Here is a 17,889-nt window from a genome sequence, read left to right as displayed (position 1 = left end):
GTGGGCACTTTCCCACAGCAGTGACCATTATCAGCGATGTGCCTGTCTGATGAAGCGCTATAAAAGAGAGGAAGGGTGGCAGGAGAGGTACACAGTAACCTGCACAGGTTCAGAAGGTAAGGTATGGCTTTATACAGAAAATGATAATAAAAAAACTTACATGACACTATATAAGCAGAGTGCATCATCAAAAGGTATTTGTTGCATTAATTTCATCTGCAGACATCAGAGGTAACAGAAAATGAAGGTCTTTGCTTTTGCTCTCCTGCTCCTGGTGGCCGTCACCTATGGTAAATACAGAGAAAATTCAGTTTATGTGTTTTTGTACTTGAACTTTTACAGTGCTCTACAGGTCTTGTTGTCTTCATGCATCACAGGTGAGGCCCTGCACTGTGTCAGCTGTATCCGTGAGGCTCCTGACAGTGGAGACTGTGTGGAGTCTGTGGACACCTGTCCTCCAGAGATGGATGCCTGCGCTAAAATCACCTACCCAGCACCATATGGTGGGTTGCGTAGACGTATTATCTCATCAGTTATGATCTCATTATCACTTTCCTTGCATAACATAAAATAAAAAGTGTAGGTTTCTACAAACGAATCCCTCATTTATGGTTAATGTCATATCATGAGAGGTAGACATTTGACTAAATGTTTATTAATTTAATTACACAATTCTGTAAATTATATGTAATATATTTTTTGTGTTTTATTGTTAATAATTATTAATAATTAAGTAATTGTTAAATTCTAAGTCAAATTATTCTATACATATTAGATATTCCATACTCTTTAATATGAGCAAAAGTACCAAATGTTTAAGCTTTTTTAGAAAAAAAAATTGCTTTTAAACAAACTGACAGAAAGTAAAAGAAAATAATAAAATGTTTCTAATGTCTCTGCAGAAGACACTTTCCATAAGTCCTGCTTCAAGATGGTGGAGTGTCTGAAACTGGGATTCGCTGAGGGTCTGAAGGTCAGCTGCTGCAACTGGGACAGCTGTAACAAATAATAGTGCTGCACCATAAGATGCTGTATGTGACCTATTGAAGACACAATAAAAATCTAAAAATCATGCCTCTGTGTTAAGCAGTATTTTCTTGCAGGATTAAAGATGTTAAACTGTAATAAACATTTGTAAGCACATATTAGTTAGAAGTTGAATTGAATTGAAATGTATTGACAGGTGTAAGGAGTGTGATAAGAAGATGGAAGGAGAACTTTGAAACGTTGAGGAATGAGGAAAATAAAAATGAACAAAGAGTAGAAGAGGTGGCTGTTGTGGAGCAGGAAGTAATTAGCAAAGTGAAATGAGGAGGGCATTGAAGAGGATGAAGGTATGGAAGAGTCTGATGTTGGTCCAGAGGTGGTGATGTGCTTTGGAAATCAGAGGAATGAAGATTAGCTGCAGCAACACAGAATACATGTGTGAATGAGAGGGAACCAGGTGGAATAGAGAGGACATGAAGTTAGTTGGTGGGAGAGAAGATGATGCAGAGAATAGGGTTCTGGAAAAATTTCGACAAAGACAAAAACTGATAAATTAAAGAAATGACTTGACACAACATCCCGTTTAAAAGGGGCCTTGGCAAAAGAGACTTTCGCTTACGGCCATACCACCCTGAACACGCCCGATCTCAGAAGCCAAGCAGGGTCGGGACCTTGTTAGTACTTGGATGGGAGACCGCCTGGGAATACCAGGTGCTGTAAGCTTTTGTCTTTTGCCTCCACTTGTCTTTCCACCCACCAGAGGGTGCTGTCGCTGGTTCAATACCAAGGGAGATTCCAAAACACAGGGAGGAAACATACTTTTCATCACTAAACAAGAGACAAATACATAAATGCTGAATATTTGCACCAAGGAAAACAGGGATATTTCAGCTGTCAGTTCATCAGTGGTCCAGCTGCCTCAGCAGCACCAAAACGTCTCTCGATGTAACTCTATGGTCCGTGTGGCTCTTCCCTCTGGCCAATGGCCGTCCACGGCTATGTCCCGCCCCATCCAATCGCCGCGCAGCATTGTTCCGATTAGCGCTGGTTTTAGGAGAGCGGACGACCAATCAGATTGCCGAATTTATTCCAATTTCGAGAATCCTGTCTGAGTCGTCCAATAGGAGATGAGGATGTGTTCCGACTTCGTAAAGCAACACCCCCCCCCACCCCCCCCCCCCCCCGTCCCGAAGTCAATTCCAACCGGAGCGTCTGCAAGTGTAGTATTAAAAACCTTTTAATCAAATTTATCTTTACAGACATGCTAAACTCGCACTTAAGAGTGACATTAACCATACATAGACAACCGTGTTGTTTTTTTGTTTGTTTTTTTGTGGAAAAAAACGTGAGAACCACATGACGGTATGACTGTAGTTGCTAGCATGTTGTTGTCGGTGGTGGATTCATTAGGTCAGTAGTTCATTCATTAGTTGTTAAAGTGTGAAAATTTATTTTTTTAATACCTCAAATTCATTCTGTGCCTTATTTGTTATCGTTCTGAACTAGTCGTGTGTCGTTCATGTAGCTCAAACTTAAAACAAATGAAAATATTTATATAATATTTAATATCTACTATTAGCAATGCAAGTCTAAAAATACAGTATGAACGTTATTCAGTCACATAGTTTAACTATGACTTTTTCATAGTCAAACCATGTGAAGGCAGGACCTGTACTTGAATGTACTGTAACCTGTACTTGAACTGTAATGGAATATTCCTGCAGTACTTTGATATATGTATTTCTTCCATAACGTCATGGAACATACAAAAGATATCAGAGTGTCTGTGATATAATAATGACACTCCTTAAATAAGGAGACAGAACCCTTATCAATAATCCAAATAGTGACAAGTAGGTGAAATGATCTTTATTTATGAAATAAATGAGTTCAGCAATATAATGCAGCCTAATTGTTTTATCCTCTCCATTGTATGGATTGGAACTGTTTGAAAAAGAGCGAAAGTAAGTTTTAATATAAAAGCACCAGTCATATAATGCCATTACTACTAATAATACATTAGCTTACTTTACTTACTCATTAACTTTAACCTTACTGGAAGTGCTCCACTGGTGTTTATTTTTTACATTTAGATGGAACATCTAACATTTAGGAGGACCCATAATTGGACCCTTGTTTTAAAGGCCTCAGCAGCGTACTGGAGGCCAGCCAGCCTACAGGGGCAAAACCCCAGAGGAGGTGGATGCAGAGGCCTGGGACCATGTCACCTTCGAGGATGGTGAGGCGACACAGCCAATGCCACGCTCGTGCTGAGCCAGTGAAAGGTTCAGTTCGGGAAGTACTAGGGGAAGAGCTTCCACTGGCTACTGGAGAATGATGTTGGATATGCCGTTAATCTGGTTGCCTCCCGCCAGAAGGAGTGAGAGAGAACAGGGTCTCAGTCCCCTCTGATGGCCAACAAGGTTAGAGTCTCTAAATAGGATTCATACAATGAATCCTGACTTTGTTAATGTTTGAGAAAGCACTGTGTCCCTCCAACCTGGCCAGGAGGGACAGACTATTTTTGGCTTCAGGGACTTGCAGAGCCTGTATGAGTCAGAGGAACCAAAAAAGATCTGGTTTGTCTTTAGAAACATTTGAATCATAGTCCAATACTGTAAAAATCATTAGTCATAAATAACATTATAACAAATTGTCTGATGTGCATAGATTTGACAACTCAAGTCAAAATTAAACACTATCCTAAACTATATACTGTTGTGTTCACTGTATGTTTAATGTTTTTCCTCTTGCATTATGTTACAATTACATTGCCTGCCAATTACATGTTGAAGCATCACTAATGAGTCATCCATAGTGAAAAACGTCTTCATCCTTCTTTATGGAATTACTCTTATAACCACTTCTAGCTGCTGCCTGATTAACTCCCTCACCAGATTTAGTCTGTTGTCATTTTGTGTTCCCTTTGCTTTGTCTCTTCAAAAATCACATGGGGTTGTCTTGTAGTGTTTAGATGGCTTGGCTGTCCACTGTTAACACACACAAATACACACATACAACCAAATATTTCACGAAACAAAAGAAATGTATTTATTGTTCTGCCTCAGGTGAACGGGCCCCTCTCTTGACTCCACCTCTTCATCCACCTCCCCCACCACACAAGAGGGATAGTGTCTATGCTGAGCCTACAGACCAGGAGCTGCTGGAGGCAGACTCTTCTGGCCATCTTGGAACTTTACAGATCGGACGCACGCAAAACTTGTTGATGTATGGCACCTGATGCGCCGCTTTACAGCAATTCTCACTACAGAGAGCCACTACCTGTACCCCACCTTCATGAGGCACCTATCTCATTGCATCTTCAAGGTGGAATCCAGAGATGCCTGCCGTCTCATTGAGGCCAAACAGTCTGAGCTAGAGGATGGATGGAAAAGTCTGACCTATATGGATGTGATGGAAGTCAATATGGCCAAAAGCCTGACATGACATCACAATTAAAAGAGGGATGTCATGTCAGGCTTTTGGGCAAGGGGGGTGACTGTCTGGTTTCTGCAAAGAAGAGACTTTTGGATGGTTTTAAAGTGGGATCTGTGATCATGATGGTAAAATCTCTTGCTCTGGATGAGCTTGTGGTTTCATTTTTGAATCTGCTGGCCTACGTGCCTGATGAGGACATTCTGGAGAGACTGGATGTGTGGGGGGTAAAGGCGATTTCGCTGATTAAACGGAGGATGTGGCCAGGCACGGATGTGGCAGATGGCACCAGGTATGTGAAAGTTAAATTTAATGACACTGTACACTCTTTGCCATATTCCATACTATGGTAACGCAGGTGCGTCACCTGCCATAGTCTGGAATGTAAGTGTGTGTGTGTGTGTGGGAGGAGTGGCTGCGGAGATTGGACAGGGCATGGCAGAGGGGGGTGACTGTCTGGTGTCTGCCACTTAGGAGGACGAGGAGGGTGGCTGCCCTTTGAGGGACTGTGAGGAGGCAGTCAGTAGCGATGCGGTGAGTGAAGGGGGCTTGGAGCTTGGTGAAGTCTGTGGGACCCCGGCGGAGTTTATGACGGCTGAACAATTCTTTGCACAGGACTCCGACCTTGAAATCGGTTCCAGTATGGACACGCTTTTGCGAGAGCGGGACTGGGAGAAGGGGACCCCGAGGGGGGCATGCTGCCCCCGGTCTCATCCGCTTCTCCGGCGCTACTCCCACGGAGTGCCTGTGAATCAGGTTTGGCCCAGCGCTCTTTCTCTGTCGGTCTGATTGTTCTTAGGGCTACCCTCACCGATTTGGAGTCAGATATGGATGTTCAGACGGTTAAAAAGGTGCGGAAAGGTTTGGCTACAACCAAACTGGGGAAGGCTTTTAAAAGTGAGGGTGGTGGGAATCACAAAGGTCGCAGACACCGGAAATGCTGATTTCCCTTTTTTTTTCCATGATTATTGTTTAACAGAACATTGCAGGTGTTTGCCAGGTTTAACGTGTGTGCATCTTGTGTAAGACTATGGCAGGTGATGTCCTGTGCTTCCAGGAGTGTAGGTGGGGAACGGATTTCTTGGTGAAAATGCGTGCAGTATCGAGACGGGAGTTTTGTTACTCTGAATCAAGGCCAAAAGCCTGACACAACATCCCGTTTAAAAGGGCCCTTGTCAAGACAAGCTTTTGCTTACGGCCATACCACCCTGAACACGCCCGATCTCGTCCGATCTCGGAAGCCAAGCAGGGTCGGGCCTGGTTAGTACTTGGATGGGAGACTGCCTGGGAATACCAGGTGTTGTAAGCTTTTCTCTTTTGCCTCCGCTTGTCTTTACACACACCAGAGGGTGCTGTCGCTGGCTCAATACCAAGGGAGATTCCAAAACACAGGGAGGTAACGCATTTTTCGTCACTACACAAGAGACAAACATGGCAATGCTCAAGCCCGAAAGTACGTTTAAACAACCTGGGTGGGAAGCCCTGAAGATGGTAACACAACTTACACCGTGGCAGGCAAGGATGGGAAAGTACGCTGTCTGTAACAGAGCACACTTTGATAATTGCTGTGCTTTAGTATGAGTTAGATGTATTTTGGGCTCCTATCCACTTGCCACCCTCCCATGCCGCCTCACTACACGTGAGACAGAAGTGATCTCCTCTACATGGAAGTGATGGAAGTCAACGAGGCCAAAAGCCTGACACGATATCTCGTTTGAAAAGGCCCTTGGCAAGAGAGGGTTTCGCTTACGGCCATACCTCCCTGAACACGCCCGATCTCATCTGATCTCGGAAGCCAAGCAGGGTAGGGCCTTGTTAGTACTTGGATGGGAGACCGCCTGGGAATACCAGGTGCTGTAAGCTTTTCTCTTTTGCCTCCGCTTGTCTTTACACACACCAGAGGGTCCTGTCGCTGGTTCAATACCAAGTGAGATTCCAAAACACAGGGAGGTAACGCATATTTCATCACTAAACAAGGGACAAATACATAAATGCTGTGCAGACCAAATGCAGCGAGAAAACCTGTCATCCGTGGTCCAGTTGTGACGACTGTTCAACGTTGCCAGTTGGAGGTGGCCAGAGAGAAGTGATCTCCTTTTTGCTCCACTACATTGACGTGACGGAAGTCAACGAGGCCAACAAATACCAGGTGCTGTAAGCTTTTCTCTTTTGCCTCCGCTTGTCTTTACAAATACCAGAGGGTGCTGTAGCTGGTTCAATACCAAGTGAGATTCCAAAACACAGGGAGGTAACGTATTTATCGTCACTAAACAAGAGACAAATAGGTAAATGCTGGAACCTGAAGGTATGTTTAAACAACCTGGTTGGGATCATGTAAAAATTGGCCGGACAGTAGTTCTCATAGTTTGGCTGATGATAGACATGCGTTGGTACGGTAGGAAAATGTAGAAAGGCTAATGCTAATGGCAAACCCAAATCAAGCAAACAAGCAAACAAACAAAAAGCAACATAACTCAAAAAGGTAAGTGAGTCTACCGGAAGCAGCTCAAGCAGTCAGTAGCAGGGGACCGGAAAGCAGTCCACTCCCCCCCCCCCCACCCCCCCACCTTCCTCGACATGCCCCACCGTGCCGTTTCACCGTCCGCTGCGCCCTGCACAGGTCCCTGGGGTTGTTAGTCGCTTTCAAAGTTCAATAAATAACAAGTGGTGGGCAATTGGCGCGGACAACTGAGGCTTCCTCATCCCGCCCGAATACCGGCAAGAGTGCTCGGAACGGCGGGCCGTGGTCAAGCAACACGCCAGCACCCCTCCTCGTTAGTATAGTGGACAGTATCTCCGCCTGTCACGCTGAAGACCGGGGTTCGATTCCCCGACGGGGAGTGCTTTACGCTTTTCTTACTGCTTGCTTTTGTTTTTCCCTGGCCTCTAAAAGACAGGTGCCTGACACGATTTTCTGTTTAAAACGGCCCTTGGCAGGAGAGGGTTTCGCTTACGGCCATACCACCCTGAACACGCCCGATCTCGTCCGATCTCGGAAGCCAAGCAGGGTCGGGCCTGGTTAGTACTTGGATGGGAGACTGCCTGGGAATACCAGGTGTTGTAAGCTTTTCTCTTTTGCCTCCGCTTGTCTTTACACACACCAGAGGGTGCTGTCGCTGGCTCAATACCAAGGGAGATTCCAAAACACAGGGAGGTAACGCATTTTTCGTCACTACACAAGAGACAAACATGCAATGCTCAAACCCGAAAGTACGTTTAAACAACCTGGGTGGGAAGCCCTGAAGATGGTAATACAACTTACACCGTGGCAGGCAAGGATGGGAAAGTACCTGTCTGTAACAGAGCACACTTTGATAATTGCTGTGCTTTAGTATGAGTTAGATGTATTTTGGGCTCCTATCCACTTGCCACCCTCCCATGCCGCCTCACTACACGTGAGACAGAAGTGATCTCCTCTACATGGAAGTGATGGAAGTCAACGAGGCCAAAAGCCTACACGATATCCGTTTGAAAGGCCTTGGCAGAGAGGGTTTCGCTTACGGCCATACCACCCTGAACACGCCCGATCTCCTCCGATCTCGGAAGCCAAGCAGGGTAGGGACCTTGTTAGTACTTGGATGGGAGACCAGCCTGGGAATACCAGGTGCTGTAGCTTTTCTCTTTGCCTCCGCTTGTCTTTACACACACCAGAGGGTGCTGTCGCTGGTTCAATACCAAGTGAGATTCCAAAACCAAAGGGAGGTAACGCATTTTTCATCCACTAAACAAGGGACAAATACATACAATGCTGTTGCAGCCCAAATGCAGCGAGAAAACCTGTCATCCGTGGTCCAGTTGTGACCAAATTGCCAGTTGAGGTGGCCAGAGAATGATCCCTTTTGCTCATAATTGACGTGGTCACAGTGGTGACGACTGTTCAAACATTGCCAAATTGGAGGGGAGGTGGCCAGAGAGAAGTGATCTCCTTTTTGCTCCACTACATTGAGGTGACGGAACGTCAACGAGGCCAACAAATACCTGGTGCTGTAAGCTTTTCTCTTTTGCCTCCGCTTGTCTTTACAAATACCAGAGGGTGCTGTAGCTGGTTCAATACCAAGTGAGATTCCAAAACACAGGGAGGTAACGTATTTATCGTCACTAAACAAGAGACAAATAGGTAAATGCTGGAACCTGAAGGTTTGTTTAAACAACCTGGTTGGGATCATGTAAAAATTGGCCGGACAGTAGTTCTCATAGTTTGGCTGATGATAGACATGCGTTGGTACGGTAGGAAAATGTAGAAAGGCTAATGCTAATGGCAAACCCAAATCAAGCAAACAAGCAAACAAACAAAAAGCAACATAACTCAAAAAGGTAAGTGAGTCTACCGGAAGCAGCTCAAGCAGTCAGTAGCAGGGGACCGGAAAGCAGTCCACTCCCCCCCCCCCCCACCTTCCTCGACATGCCCCACCGTGCCGTTTCACCGTCCGCTGTGCCCTGCACAGTCCCTGGGGTTGTTAGTCGCTTTCAAAGTTCAATAAATAACAAGTGGTGGGCAATTGGCGCGGACAACTGAGGCTTCCTCGTCCCGCCCGAATACCGGCAAGAGTGCTCGGAACGGCGGGCCGTGGTCAAGCGACACGCCAGCACCCCTCCTCGTTAGTATAGTGGACAGTATCTCCGCCTGTCACAACACGGCCAGTCCGCGTGTAGGTGGAGCGCAGTGACAGCCAATGAAATTGCAGCATTTTTGTTGCTGTCCAAGGTGCTGAACCACGCTCTTAATCCAGTCATTTTTGCCTGAATCCTGGTTCGAATCCCAGTCGAGGCAAAGTTGATAAAACATATTTTAAGATTATATGGTTCAGTTTGATTCAATTAACGCGACTCTTACTTTCTTAACTAATTTAAATAACCTTTTTGTGGCAGGAGAGATGAGGAGTGATGTTTTAATAATTTAAATGCACAATTTCTCATCTAAGTGAATATAAACAAAAAACTAAAGACCTGGCATTAGATCATTTGAAAATTTGTACATTTTAAATATTTTATTACTTAGTTTGTAATTCATTAAATTTGCAATTATTTTTTTTACCATCTTAATGAGACATGTAAACATTAATGAATTAAATGGTGTTTAATGACCATATCATCAAGAGTAACAATCACAGTATTAAATAGTCACACAAAACACTTGGTGCAAAGTTAAACACACACACACACACACACACACACATTCACATTTAAGCATTAAATGTACAATAGATAATAGATAGACAATATATAGATAATAATAAATAAATATATTCTGCTGGTCCTCTCATTTGACCATTAAGAGAGTTCAACATAAAGATACTCTCTTATTTTCTCTTTTCCCCCATCCATCTCTGTCTTTCTTTGTCATAAAAAGGAGATTCCTGAAACTCTTTCCAGGTCATCTCCCTCTCCATGCCCTGATCTCTGTAGAGGGAAAAGACTTTTGCTGGGCAGTAAATATACTTTCCCGCAATTCCTGAGAAACCTGTATGAATGTGACGGCTGTTTGGTCCCTGTTTCAGTTCCGTTTTACAAAACCGACACTTGCGTCCTGTGGGCTGTGATTCAGTCCTTTTTCTTTTCTGTTTGTCTCTCTCCTCCACCTTTTTCTTAGTGGCATCCAGTTCCCGTTGAAAGAACTGTGACTTGGTAAAATCTTCAAAGGGCATTTTTGGATTTGTCAGACCTTCACCACCGTAAGCTTTAAAACTTTTGTGGAGCAGTAGAAATACCTGACAGGACCTTGCTGGTAAAAAAAGTGGACGGAAGAACCATCATTTTCATATCGTGACTTCGGCTGACCACAGGAGAGACAAGTTTTGTCTGTGTCTTCTTTTGCCCTTGTTGTTGTTGTTGTGGTGGTGGTAGCTGTGCTGCTGCTGCTGCTGTTGTTGTTGCTTCTCCATGATGTCTAGAACAATTTTTTCAATGGAGTCTGGGGTTAGAGGTGTGGCAAGGGGCTGTACAGGTGGAGGTGGATTAACCACTGGACCGGCATGGTAACTACTGGCACAGAGGTAGTCTCACTCCCTACTGTTAGTGTGCCAGAGTTGTTGCCTCTCTTGAAGTCTTTCTGGGACTGTGTTAAAGAGGAGCTGGTGTTTATCATTTTGCTCAGGTGCTTCATGTACTGTGAGATGTGTAATTTGGTTGTGGGGTGAAGCATGCTGTTTGGGTCTCTACAGGAGTTATGAACTAGAGCTGCATAATCCTGGTCTACGAGCTTCAGCATGTCTTTCTGCCCATGGTATTTAATGAGCAGGTCATCAATAATCTTTTCATAGGATCTGGCCGGCGCTTGTGTTCCAAAACAAAGACCCTTCCTCCAGTCTTTACAGGTCCAGTGCGAGCAGCAGTTGGTGTGGACAGCAGGGGCAGAGGTGGTGGATATGTGCTTCCTACAATAACAAGACAAGAGAGCGAGCAGTAAGTATTTCTGGAAAAGTAAGGGGACAAACTAAAGTTACACACTCTTATGGATGAAAATAAATCACTGTCTGATCTGTGTACGTGAAAGTTTAGTAATACATTAAATATATTTTTAAAAACTACAGGTGAAAAATGAAATATCATACATTAATCTCCACTAATGTCTTACAAATGTTTACCTGGCTCAGTCTTAGGTTCAAAAACTGGTGTTGGAGTCTCATCTGCAGCATCAGCTGGAGGGCAGGCTGGAAACTGAAACAGCTTTGCTGAAGCCACGGAGGAGGCCTGCAGAAGCTCAGACCGTGTTACAGTTGAGCTGTCTTGAGGAGGAGGGGGGTTATGGGTAGAGCCTGTCTTGGTCCTGTGCTTATCCCAGTCAAGAGGAATTGGACGAGAACCAGGCTCCACGTACCCCAGTCCAAACTTCTCCCCGGTGTCGGTGGCAGACAGATGAAGGACAGGATATTTAACTTGTCCAAGCACACGTTCAGAGGCTGCATTGAGATCTGCAATTAGAGCTGGGTCAAAGGCAGCTGGAAGGCAAACCCCTGGCAGTTTCAAGTCCACCAGACGTTGGTAATTCCACCGGGCCACCCCAGTCATCCCCTGAGCTTGAAACAGCTCTGGAGAAACACGAGTTCCAGTGACCCACTGAGCCTGATGAAAGTGGTAACCCTCTTGTTGAGATGTGCCTCTAATGGGGATCCAAACAGGAACTTTAGCTCCCTCACCTGGTACGTGGTTCAGCTGCACTGTTCCTCCATGTCTGTACAAGATCCCACCTAACACCTCAGGATCACTAAGGCAACCACGGAGGATGTGCACCCGCTGAATCCGCCACACCTTCAGCATTGAGGGCTTAAAGAGAGACACACCATTTGGGTCTTTAGCAAGATAGAAGTGCTGGAAAACCCCCTCAACTCTCTGGATCAGCTCATCCGGTGGTGGAATCTTGGTCCTGCAGTGCTCACGAATGTGCTGTTTTGTGGGGTTGGCAGGTTGAATCCTACAAAACTTATAAGCGTCTTTAAGCCGCTGCAGGTCTTCCTGATCCACCACAGAAAAGGCTGCCGACAAGAACTGGGCAAAAGAACTGTACAGGGATGATGCTCTGAGACACACTCACGAAGAAACCTCCTCATACAGTGGAACAAGTCCAGCTTGACGATGATGTCTGTATTGTAATGGGACCTTGATGCACATGTGTTCAACAGGTTGCCCGAAGTGGCCTCAGCAGCAATGGCATCAGATGTCCGCCAAGCATCCCAGTTCAGGTGCTCTCCTGGAGCACATTCTGCAACCTTAAATGCTGCACAGCAATCCCTGAAGGAGATAAAAAGGGAACAATATACCCCTCAGCGTTCAGCACTAATTATGAAACTTGCTTATTCTAAATGAACTGGCACCAAGCTGCAAAATATTATATGAAATGTAATTTGTAATTATTGGAAAGTAGTAAATAATTTCTTACCTGTCTACCCAGTGGTACTGAGCCTTCTCTATTCCTGCGTTGCTGTAGCGGTTCGCAAGTCCCTCAAACATTGGCCCCAGTGACTTCTCTGCCTCGGACTGTACCATCACCCATGAAACAATCATCCAGTTTTCATTCATCACTGCATATGATGACATGGTTCCAGATGAAAAGGTGACCTTCCGAGCAACTTTACGGGTGTGGTCTGAGCGGAATGCCTGGCCAAACGTTCCCTGCAGCAGTTTTTTGATTGGCTCCTCCTGGTGCTGGTACTCATAAAGCAGACAGTCAGTTAGGTAGTGTGCCGAAACAGAGATCCCATTCCAGCCATCTGAGTCAGAGTAGTCACCAAAAGGAGCTGGTTTTGTCTCTTGCCTTATGAACTGAGTGATGGTTTTTTGCCCATACTTTCCAGACTCACCATCTATGATGTTTTGGCAGCTGAGGAGGTAGGCCAGGTTGGCACGTTCATATTTAAGGTGCATTATCTCTGTGATCTGGCTTGCCATGTCTGTGGGTGAGTTACCAGTGCGCCTGAGTTCATCCATAACTGACTTGCATATTGCCTTCTTGTAGGTAAGTATTGCTGGCAACACATTTGTGAACCTCTTTGGAAGTTTGTCAAGCCACAGTGGGTTGTCAGCATACCATCTCTTCCGACAAACTTTGCAACACAGCCTGGATGACAACAGGTAGTACTGTCCAGTGAGTCCCACAATCACACGTGGTCTGCCGACACCTGCAGAGGCAACCTGTGGCTGGACACAACCTTCAATGCAGGGCAAACTGTAGTTGTTCCTCAGTCTGCCCATGAGGTCATCGTTCTCTGGCTTCCATATGAAAAAGGGGTGAAGCTGAAAGTACTTTGGAGATGGGAAATCAGAGATGCTGTCAATCAATTCTGGCTGGGGAGGGAAACGCCACAGTGACACCATCTTCATGGGGTTGCTCACAGGAAGCGAACCTGGCCAGACGCCCAGGGATTCCAGCTCTGTCTTCATCCAGATCTTCTGGAAGTGAGAACAGTTCCACTGACTTACATCATGATCGTAGCCAGGAAGCTGAGGAGGAGGAGGAGGAGGAGGAGGAGGAGGAGGAGGAGAACAGCTTGGGGCTGTTGATGATGGCTGGCCTAGTCAGACAAGAACAAAGAAAGTGTAAATTATTTCTGTGTGACTTGACTGTATCTCTTTAGGATGAGCACAAGCAAATATAACATATTTTACTACTTACTTTGAGCTCTCTTTGCAGGGGGTGAATGTAGTGGACTGGTCACTGTAGCTCTTTCAGGAGAAGAATGTGTCTCTGCTAGGACAGACATGTTTAAAGATTTGTTATTTACAATAAAGGAAGAATAAATCAGGACATTAAGTCTCTACAGTGTAGTTGTTCAAATACAAACCTGAGGTTTTTTGAAATCTTAAACTGGTGGTTATTTTAAACATGATGTATGCAGGTAAACTAACAGGTAACTCACCTGCTGTTTCTGGCATTAGAAACATCAACTCCTGTGGAAGTGGCAAAGGTTTCTTTAAAGGTGGCTGAACTGGGGCTGAAACAAGAAAGAATAACAAGAATTAATCAAGTACAGTTTAGCTGTAAGGGATGCACTGGAAAGTATTAAGAAATATAATTACCATCTAGTTCTGAACCCTCGTGTACAGTGGATGTGGACAGCGAGGACAGAGTAGCAGATGGTACTAAAACAGAAAAGGTCTTGTCAGGCATTTATAGTTAGGTATGATACAAAATCTGGTGTTAGTAGAGACAGAAATCAAACACACACATACACAGATGTTACTTTACCTGCTTGTCACCAACACTGAATGGTTTCTTAAATTAATATACATGTGTAAGATGTGAATTTATTTATACAGTTGTCACACTCATAACAATTTAGCCTAAGCAGGTAAAGCAACACACAGGCACACTGCAAACACATGCATTCAAGTGTTAGTAATCAAGTTGTTCCTCCCCCCCCAACAACCATTTAAGAAAATAAAACTTGATACTTACCCTCATCATGAGCGGTATCAATTCATAGTCACTAGGACAGCAAATAAAACACCAGAACACAAACAGGACCAGAATGTGGTCAACACGAGAAAGAAAGATTTAAGTCGTGCTTCGGTTTGGGAGAGCAGTTCATTGTCCCAGAGTTGTCGGTTGAAGCAGCGCAGTTTCATTAATAAACCTCTTTTTAGTCCTGAAGCATGTGGTTGTCTGGTGGTTGAGGGTGCAGCAGCAGCAGCAGCAGCAGCAGCAGCAGCTGTAACAGGGATACAAAAATAATACAATTAGTAAAAATTAAAGTGTAGATTCTACACACCTTATTTCAGCTTTTTGTGAAACTGTGACTTTTTAAAATGAAATCAAATCACTCACAACTCGGTGCAGACTTCTTGGAAGGAGAAATACTTAGCATCGCCCTCTCCAGCTCTTCATCTTCATCCATCACTGTGGCACAGACATAAATTATTTAGTTGTCTTTTTGTGTACTAAAATATTTTGTACTTCTTTGAAAGAAAAAAAAAAACCCCACTCACCCATGGCTTCTGTAGGAGTGTGTGAGGGGTGCGTCACAGAGGCTGAGCACTGCTTCTTTTTCAGGTACTGCTGTAGCTTGTGCATCTTTGTCCCTGGAACGCAGCTGGCCTTAAGTATGAAGGCTGCATAGCCATCGTCCCTGCTGTCCCAAATCTCTCGCCAGGTATTGTTCATACGGGAACCAAAACCAACCAGCTGGTCATCTTCTGATGCTGCTGCTGCTGTTGTAACTGGCTTTGTTGACTCGTAGTTTAGAAGCGACTGTATTTCTTTAAAGCTGTGGGCATAACTCAGAAATGACAGTAGGCTGTCCTTGCTGTTCCCCTCGGCCTTGAATCTTCCTGCAGCCTCTTCTTTCTGCTGGGTTTTGATTAGGTAGATGGTATACCCAATGTCATTCTCAAGGAGCCAGCGAAAAGACTTCCCCTTATACTTCCCAAACTGTAGAATGTATTCTCCTAACACCTCAGTTTTGTCTGAAGCATCTCCTCCTCTCTGACGGACAGCAGCGAGGGCATTCTGTCTGACCAGCTCCTCCTTCACAGGTGCAGACCTGTCCTGTAGAGACGGGTTGTCTTTAATCAGTCTGGCTGCATCAGAGGGGTCTTGGCGGAGATATCCAAGTGGTCCCTTGCGGAATACAACACTGATTCTCCCGGGGAAAAAATTAAATTTGCGCATTTTACCTGTAAAGAAGAAAATGATTTAGTAAACACATGAATAGGGTTTTTTTTTTAACATATGTTTGCTGGTATGGGCTTAATGTGAAGTGGGAAGTTGAAATACATACATAACTGCTGGTCCTTTTATGACTTTCATATTCTCACTGCTCTCTACAACAAACTCTCCACTAACAACAATGTAGCTTTATCATTTGCATAACAGTGTAATGACCCACAGTGTGAAACAATTCAGACACATGAACAAAACTAATGCAGAGAAACTTAAGTACATTTACAGATGGGAACTTTGTATTTGTTTTCCACTTTGATTTTATTACATTTTAGCTTCTACTTGCTTTGCAGAGTATTAAAGGCAGTATTGACTTTACTTGGACCTTTACTTGAGTATTGTAAACACGACAAATTCACTGAATGAATGAATCATGAATGAATGAATGAATGAATGAAGTCTGCTCATTTGCAACTCCGAATTCAAAGCAAACAAAAACACTGAACTACTGCTGACAGAAATGCTAACTTTATAACGAGTTAGCTGTTAATTCACGTGTAATTACTGTGGAGACCCCCTCCCCCACCCCCGACGTAACAGTAAACAACAGTAAACTCCGTACGAAACAACACGAAACAAACTTCACGGAGTGGACGAAACATCAATACCACCATCTCATTATCACATTTTCTTATAATAATGCACTAATTAATAGTTAAACATCACTTACCGGTTAGCGATGCAACGTCCACACAGCGGAGCTCCGTTCGGCGTTTGAACAAACCGGGCAGGAGGGAGGGGGAGGGACCGGGGCGGCCAGAAGGCGCCACAGCGCGTACTAGCGGCCAAGAATATATCGCATCCGTAGTGGTTTAGCACTACCATTGGAAATGAATGGGAAACGTTTTAGGGAGTTTAGCTAAAGAATCCGCCGCCTCCGCAACACGGAAGACCGGGGTTCGATTCCCCGACGGGGAGTGCTTTACGCTTTTCTTACTGCTTGCTTTTGTTTTTCCCTGGCCTCTAAAAGACAGGTGCCTGACACGATTTTCTGTTTAAAACGGCCCTTGGCAGGAAAGGCTTTCGCTTACGGCCATACCACCCTGAACACGCCCGATCTCGTCCGATCTCGGAAGCCAAGCAGGGTCGGGCCTGGTTAGTACTTGGATGGGAGACTGCCTGGGAATACCAGGTGTTGTAAGCTTTTCTCTTTTGCCTCCGCTTGTCTTTACACACACCAGAGGGTGCTGTTGCTGGCTCAATACCAAGGGAGATTCCAAAACACAGGGAGGTAACGCATTTTTCGTCACTACACAAGAGACAAACATGGCAATGCTCAAACCCGAAAGTACGTTTAAACAACCTGGGTGGGAAGCCCTGAAGATGGTAATACAACTTACACCGTGGCAGGCAAGGATGGGAAAGTACGCTGTCTGTAACAGAGCACACTTTGATAATTGCTGTGCTTTAGTATGAGTTAGATGTATTTTGGGCTCCTATCCACTTGCCACCCTCCCATGCCGCCTCACTACACGTGAGACAGAAGTGATCTCCTCTACATGGAAGTGATGGAAGTCAACGAGGCCAAAAGCCTGACACGATATCTCGTTTGAAAGGCCCTTGGCAAGAGAGGGTTTCGCTTACGGCCATACCACCCTGAACATGCCCGATGTCATCCAATCTCAGAAGCCAAGCAGGGTAGGGCCTTGTTAGTACTTGGATGGGAGACCGCCTGGGAATACCAGGTGCTGTAAGCTTTTCTCTTTTGCCTCCGCTTGTCTTTACACACACCAGAGGGTCCTGTCGCTGGTTCAATACCAAGTGAGATTCCAAAACACAGGGAGGTAACGCATATTTCATCACTAAACAAGGGACAAATACATAAATGCTGTGCAGACCAAATGCAGCGAGAAAACCTGTCATCCGTGGTCCAGTTGTGACGACTGTTCAACGTTGCCAGTTGGAGGTGGCCAGAGAGAAGTGATCTCCTTTTTGCTCCACTACATTGACGTGACGGAAGTCAACGAGGCCAACAAATACCAGGTGCTGTAAGCTTTTCTCTTTTGCCTCCGCTTGTCTTTACAAATACCAGAGGGTGCTGTAGCTGGTTCAATACCAAGTGAGATTCCAAAACACAGGGAGGTAACGTATTTATCGTCACTAAACAAGAGACAAATAGGTAAATGCTGGAACCTGAAGGTATGTTTAAACAACCTGGTTGGGATCATGTAAAAATTGGCCGGACAGTAGTTCTCATAGTTTGGCTGATGATAGACATGCATTGGTACGGTAGGAAAATGTAGAAAGGCTAATGCTAATGGCAAACCCAAATCAAGCAAACAAGCAAACAAACAAAAAGCAACATAACTCAA

General features: G+C 44.8%; 1 protein-coding gene, 6 non-coding genes and 2 pseudogenes across 7 annotated transcripts; 8 read left to right on the top strand and 1 right to left on the bottom strand.

Moving 5' to 3' along the window:
- Positions 1-1,600: 1,600 nt before the first annotated feature.
- Positions 1,601-1,710, top strand: LOC113164995 (annotated as a pseudogene).
- A 3,902-nt stretch (positions 1,711-5,612) lies between these two features.
- Positions 5,613-5,731, top strand: LOC113164977. Its single transcript, XR_003299083.1, has one exon. It is a non-coding gene; the product is annotated as a 5S ribosomal RNA (ribosomal RNA).
- A 435-nt stretch (positions 5,732-6,166) lies between these two features.
- LOC113164972 lies at positions 6,167-6,285 on the top strand. Its single transcript, XR_003299078.1, has one exon. It is a non-coding gene; the product is annotated as a 5S ribosomal RNA (ribosomal RNA).
- Positions 6,286-7,191: 906 nt separating this feature from the next.
- On the top strand, positions 7,192-7,263 carry trnad-guc. The gene has a single exon. It is a non-coding gene; the product is annotated as a tRNA-Asp (tRNA).
- A 107-nt stretch (positions 7,264-7,370) lies between these two features.
- LOC113164976 lies at positions 7,371-7,489 on the top strand. Its single transcript, XR_003299082.1, has one exon. It is a non-coding gene; the product is annotated as a 5S ribosomal RNA (ribosomal RNA).
- Positions 7,490-7,917: 428 nt separating this feature from the next.
- On the top strand, positions 7,918-8,038 carry LOC113164993 (annotated as a pseudogene).
- Positions 8,039-10,339: 2,301 nt separating this feature from the next.
- Positions 10,340-14,268, bottom strand: LOC113164348. The gene is made up of 7 exons (XM_026363613.1): positions 13,936-14,268; positions 13,776-13,850; positions 13,532-13,606; positions 12,299-13,430; positions 11,927-12,150; positions 10,997-11,894; positions 10,340-10,796 (listed from the first exon to the last, which is right to left on the bottom strand). The coding sequence occupies exons 1-7, from the start codon at positions 14,024-14,026 to the stop codon at positions 10,340-10,342; spliced, it is 2,952 nt and encodes a 983-aa protein (XP_026219398.1). The 5' UTR covers positions 14,027-14,268.
- Positions 14,269-16,602: 2,334 nt separating this feature from the next.
- Positions 16,603-16,721, top strand: LOC113164975. Its single transcript, XR_003299081.1, has one exon. It is a non-coding gene; the product is annotated as a 5S ribosomal RNA (ribosomal RNA).
- A 434-nt stretch (positions 16,722-17,155) lies between these two features.
- LOC113164991 lies at positions 17,156-17,274 on the top strand. Its single transcript, XR_003299097.1, has one exon. It is a non-coding gene; the product is annotated as a 5S ribosomal RNA (ribosomal RNA).
- The last annotated feature ends 615 nt before the right edge of the window (positions 17,275-17,889 follow it).

This window comes from Anabas testudineus, chromosome 2 (genome assembly GCF_900324465.2).
Source record: "Anabas testudineus chromosome 2, fAnaTes1.2, whole genome shotgun sequence".
NCBI lineage: Eukaryota > Metazoa > Chordata > Actinopteri > Anabantiformes > Anabantidae > Anabas > Anabas testudineus.
The sequence above is the reverse complement of the archived record's forward strand: the minus strand, read 5'-3'. Positions and strand labels throughout refer to the sequence as shown.

Bases quoted from the DNA above. Each gene is read 5' to 3' on its own strand.
- LOC113164348 (XM_026363613.1), bottom strand. From the start codon at position 14,026: ATGCCTGACAAGACCTTTTCTGTTTTAGTACCATCTGCTACTCTGTCC. The intron at 13,851-13,935 runs GTAATTATATTT...TTCTTGTTTCAG, and splicing joins CGAGGGTTCAGAACTAGATG to CCCCAGTTCAGCCACCTTTA. The intron at 13,607-13,775 runs GTGAGTTACCTG...TGTCTGTCCTAG, and splicing joins TCTAATGCCAGAAACAGCAG to CAGAGACACATTCTTCTCCT.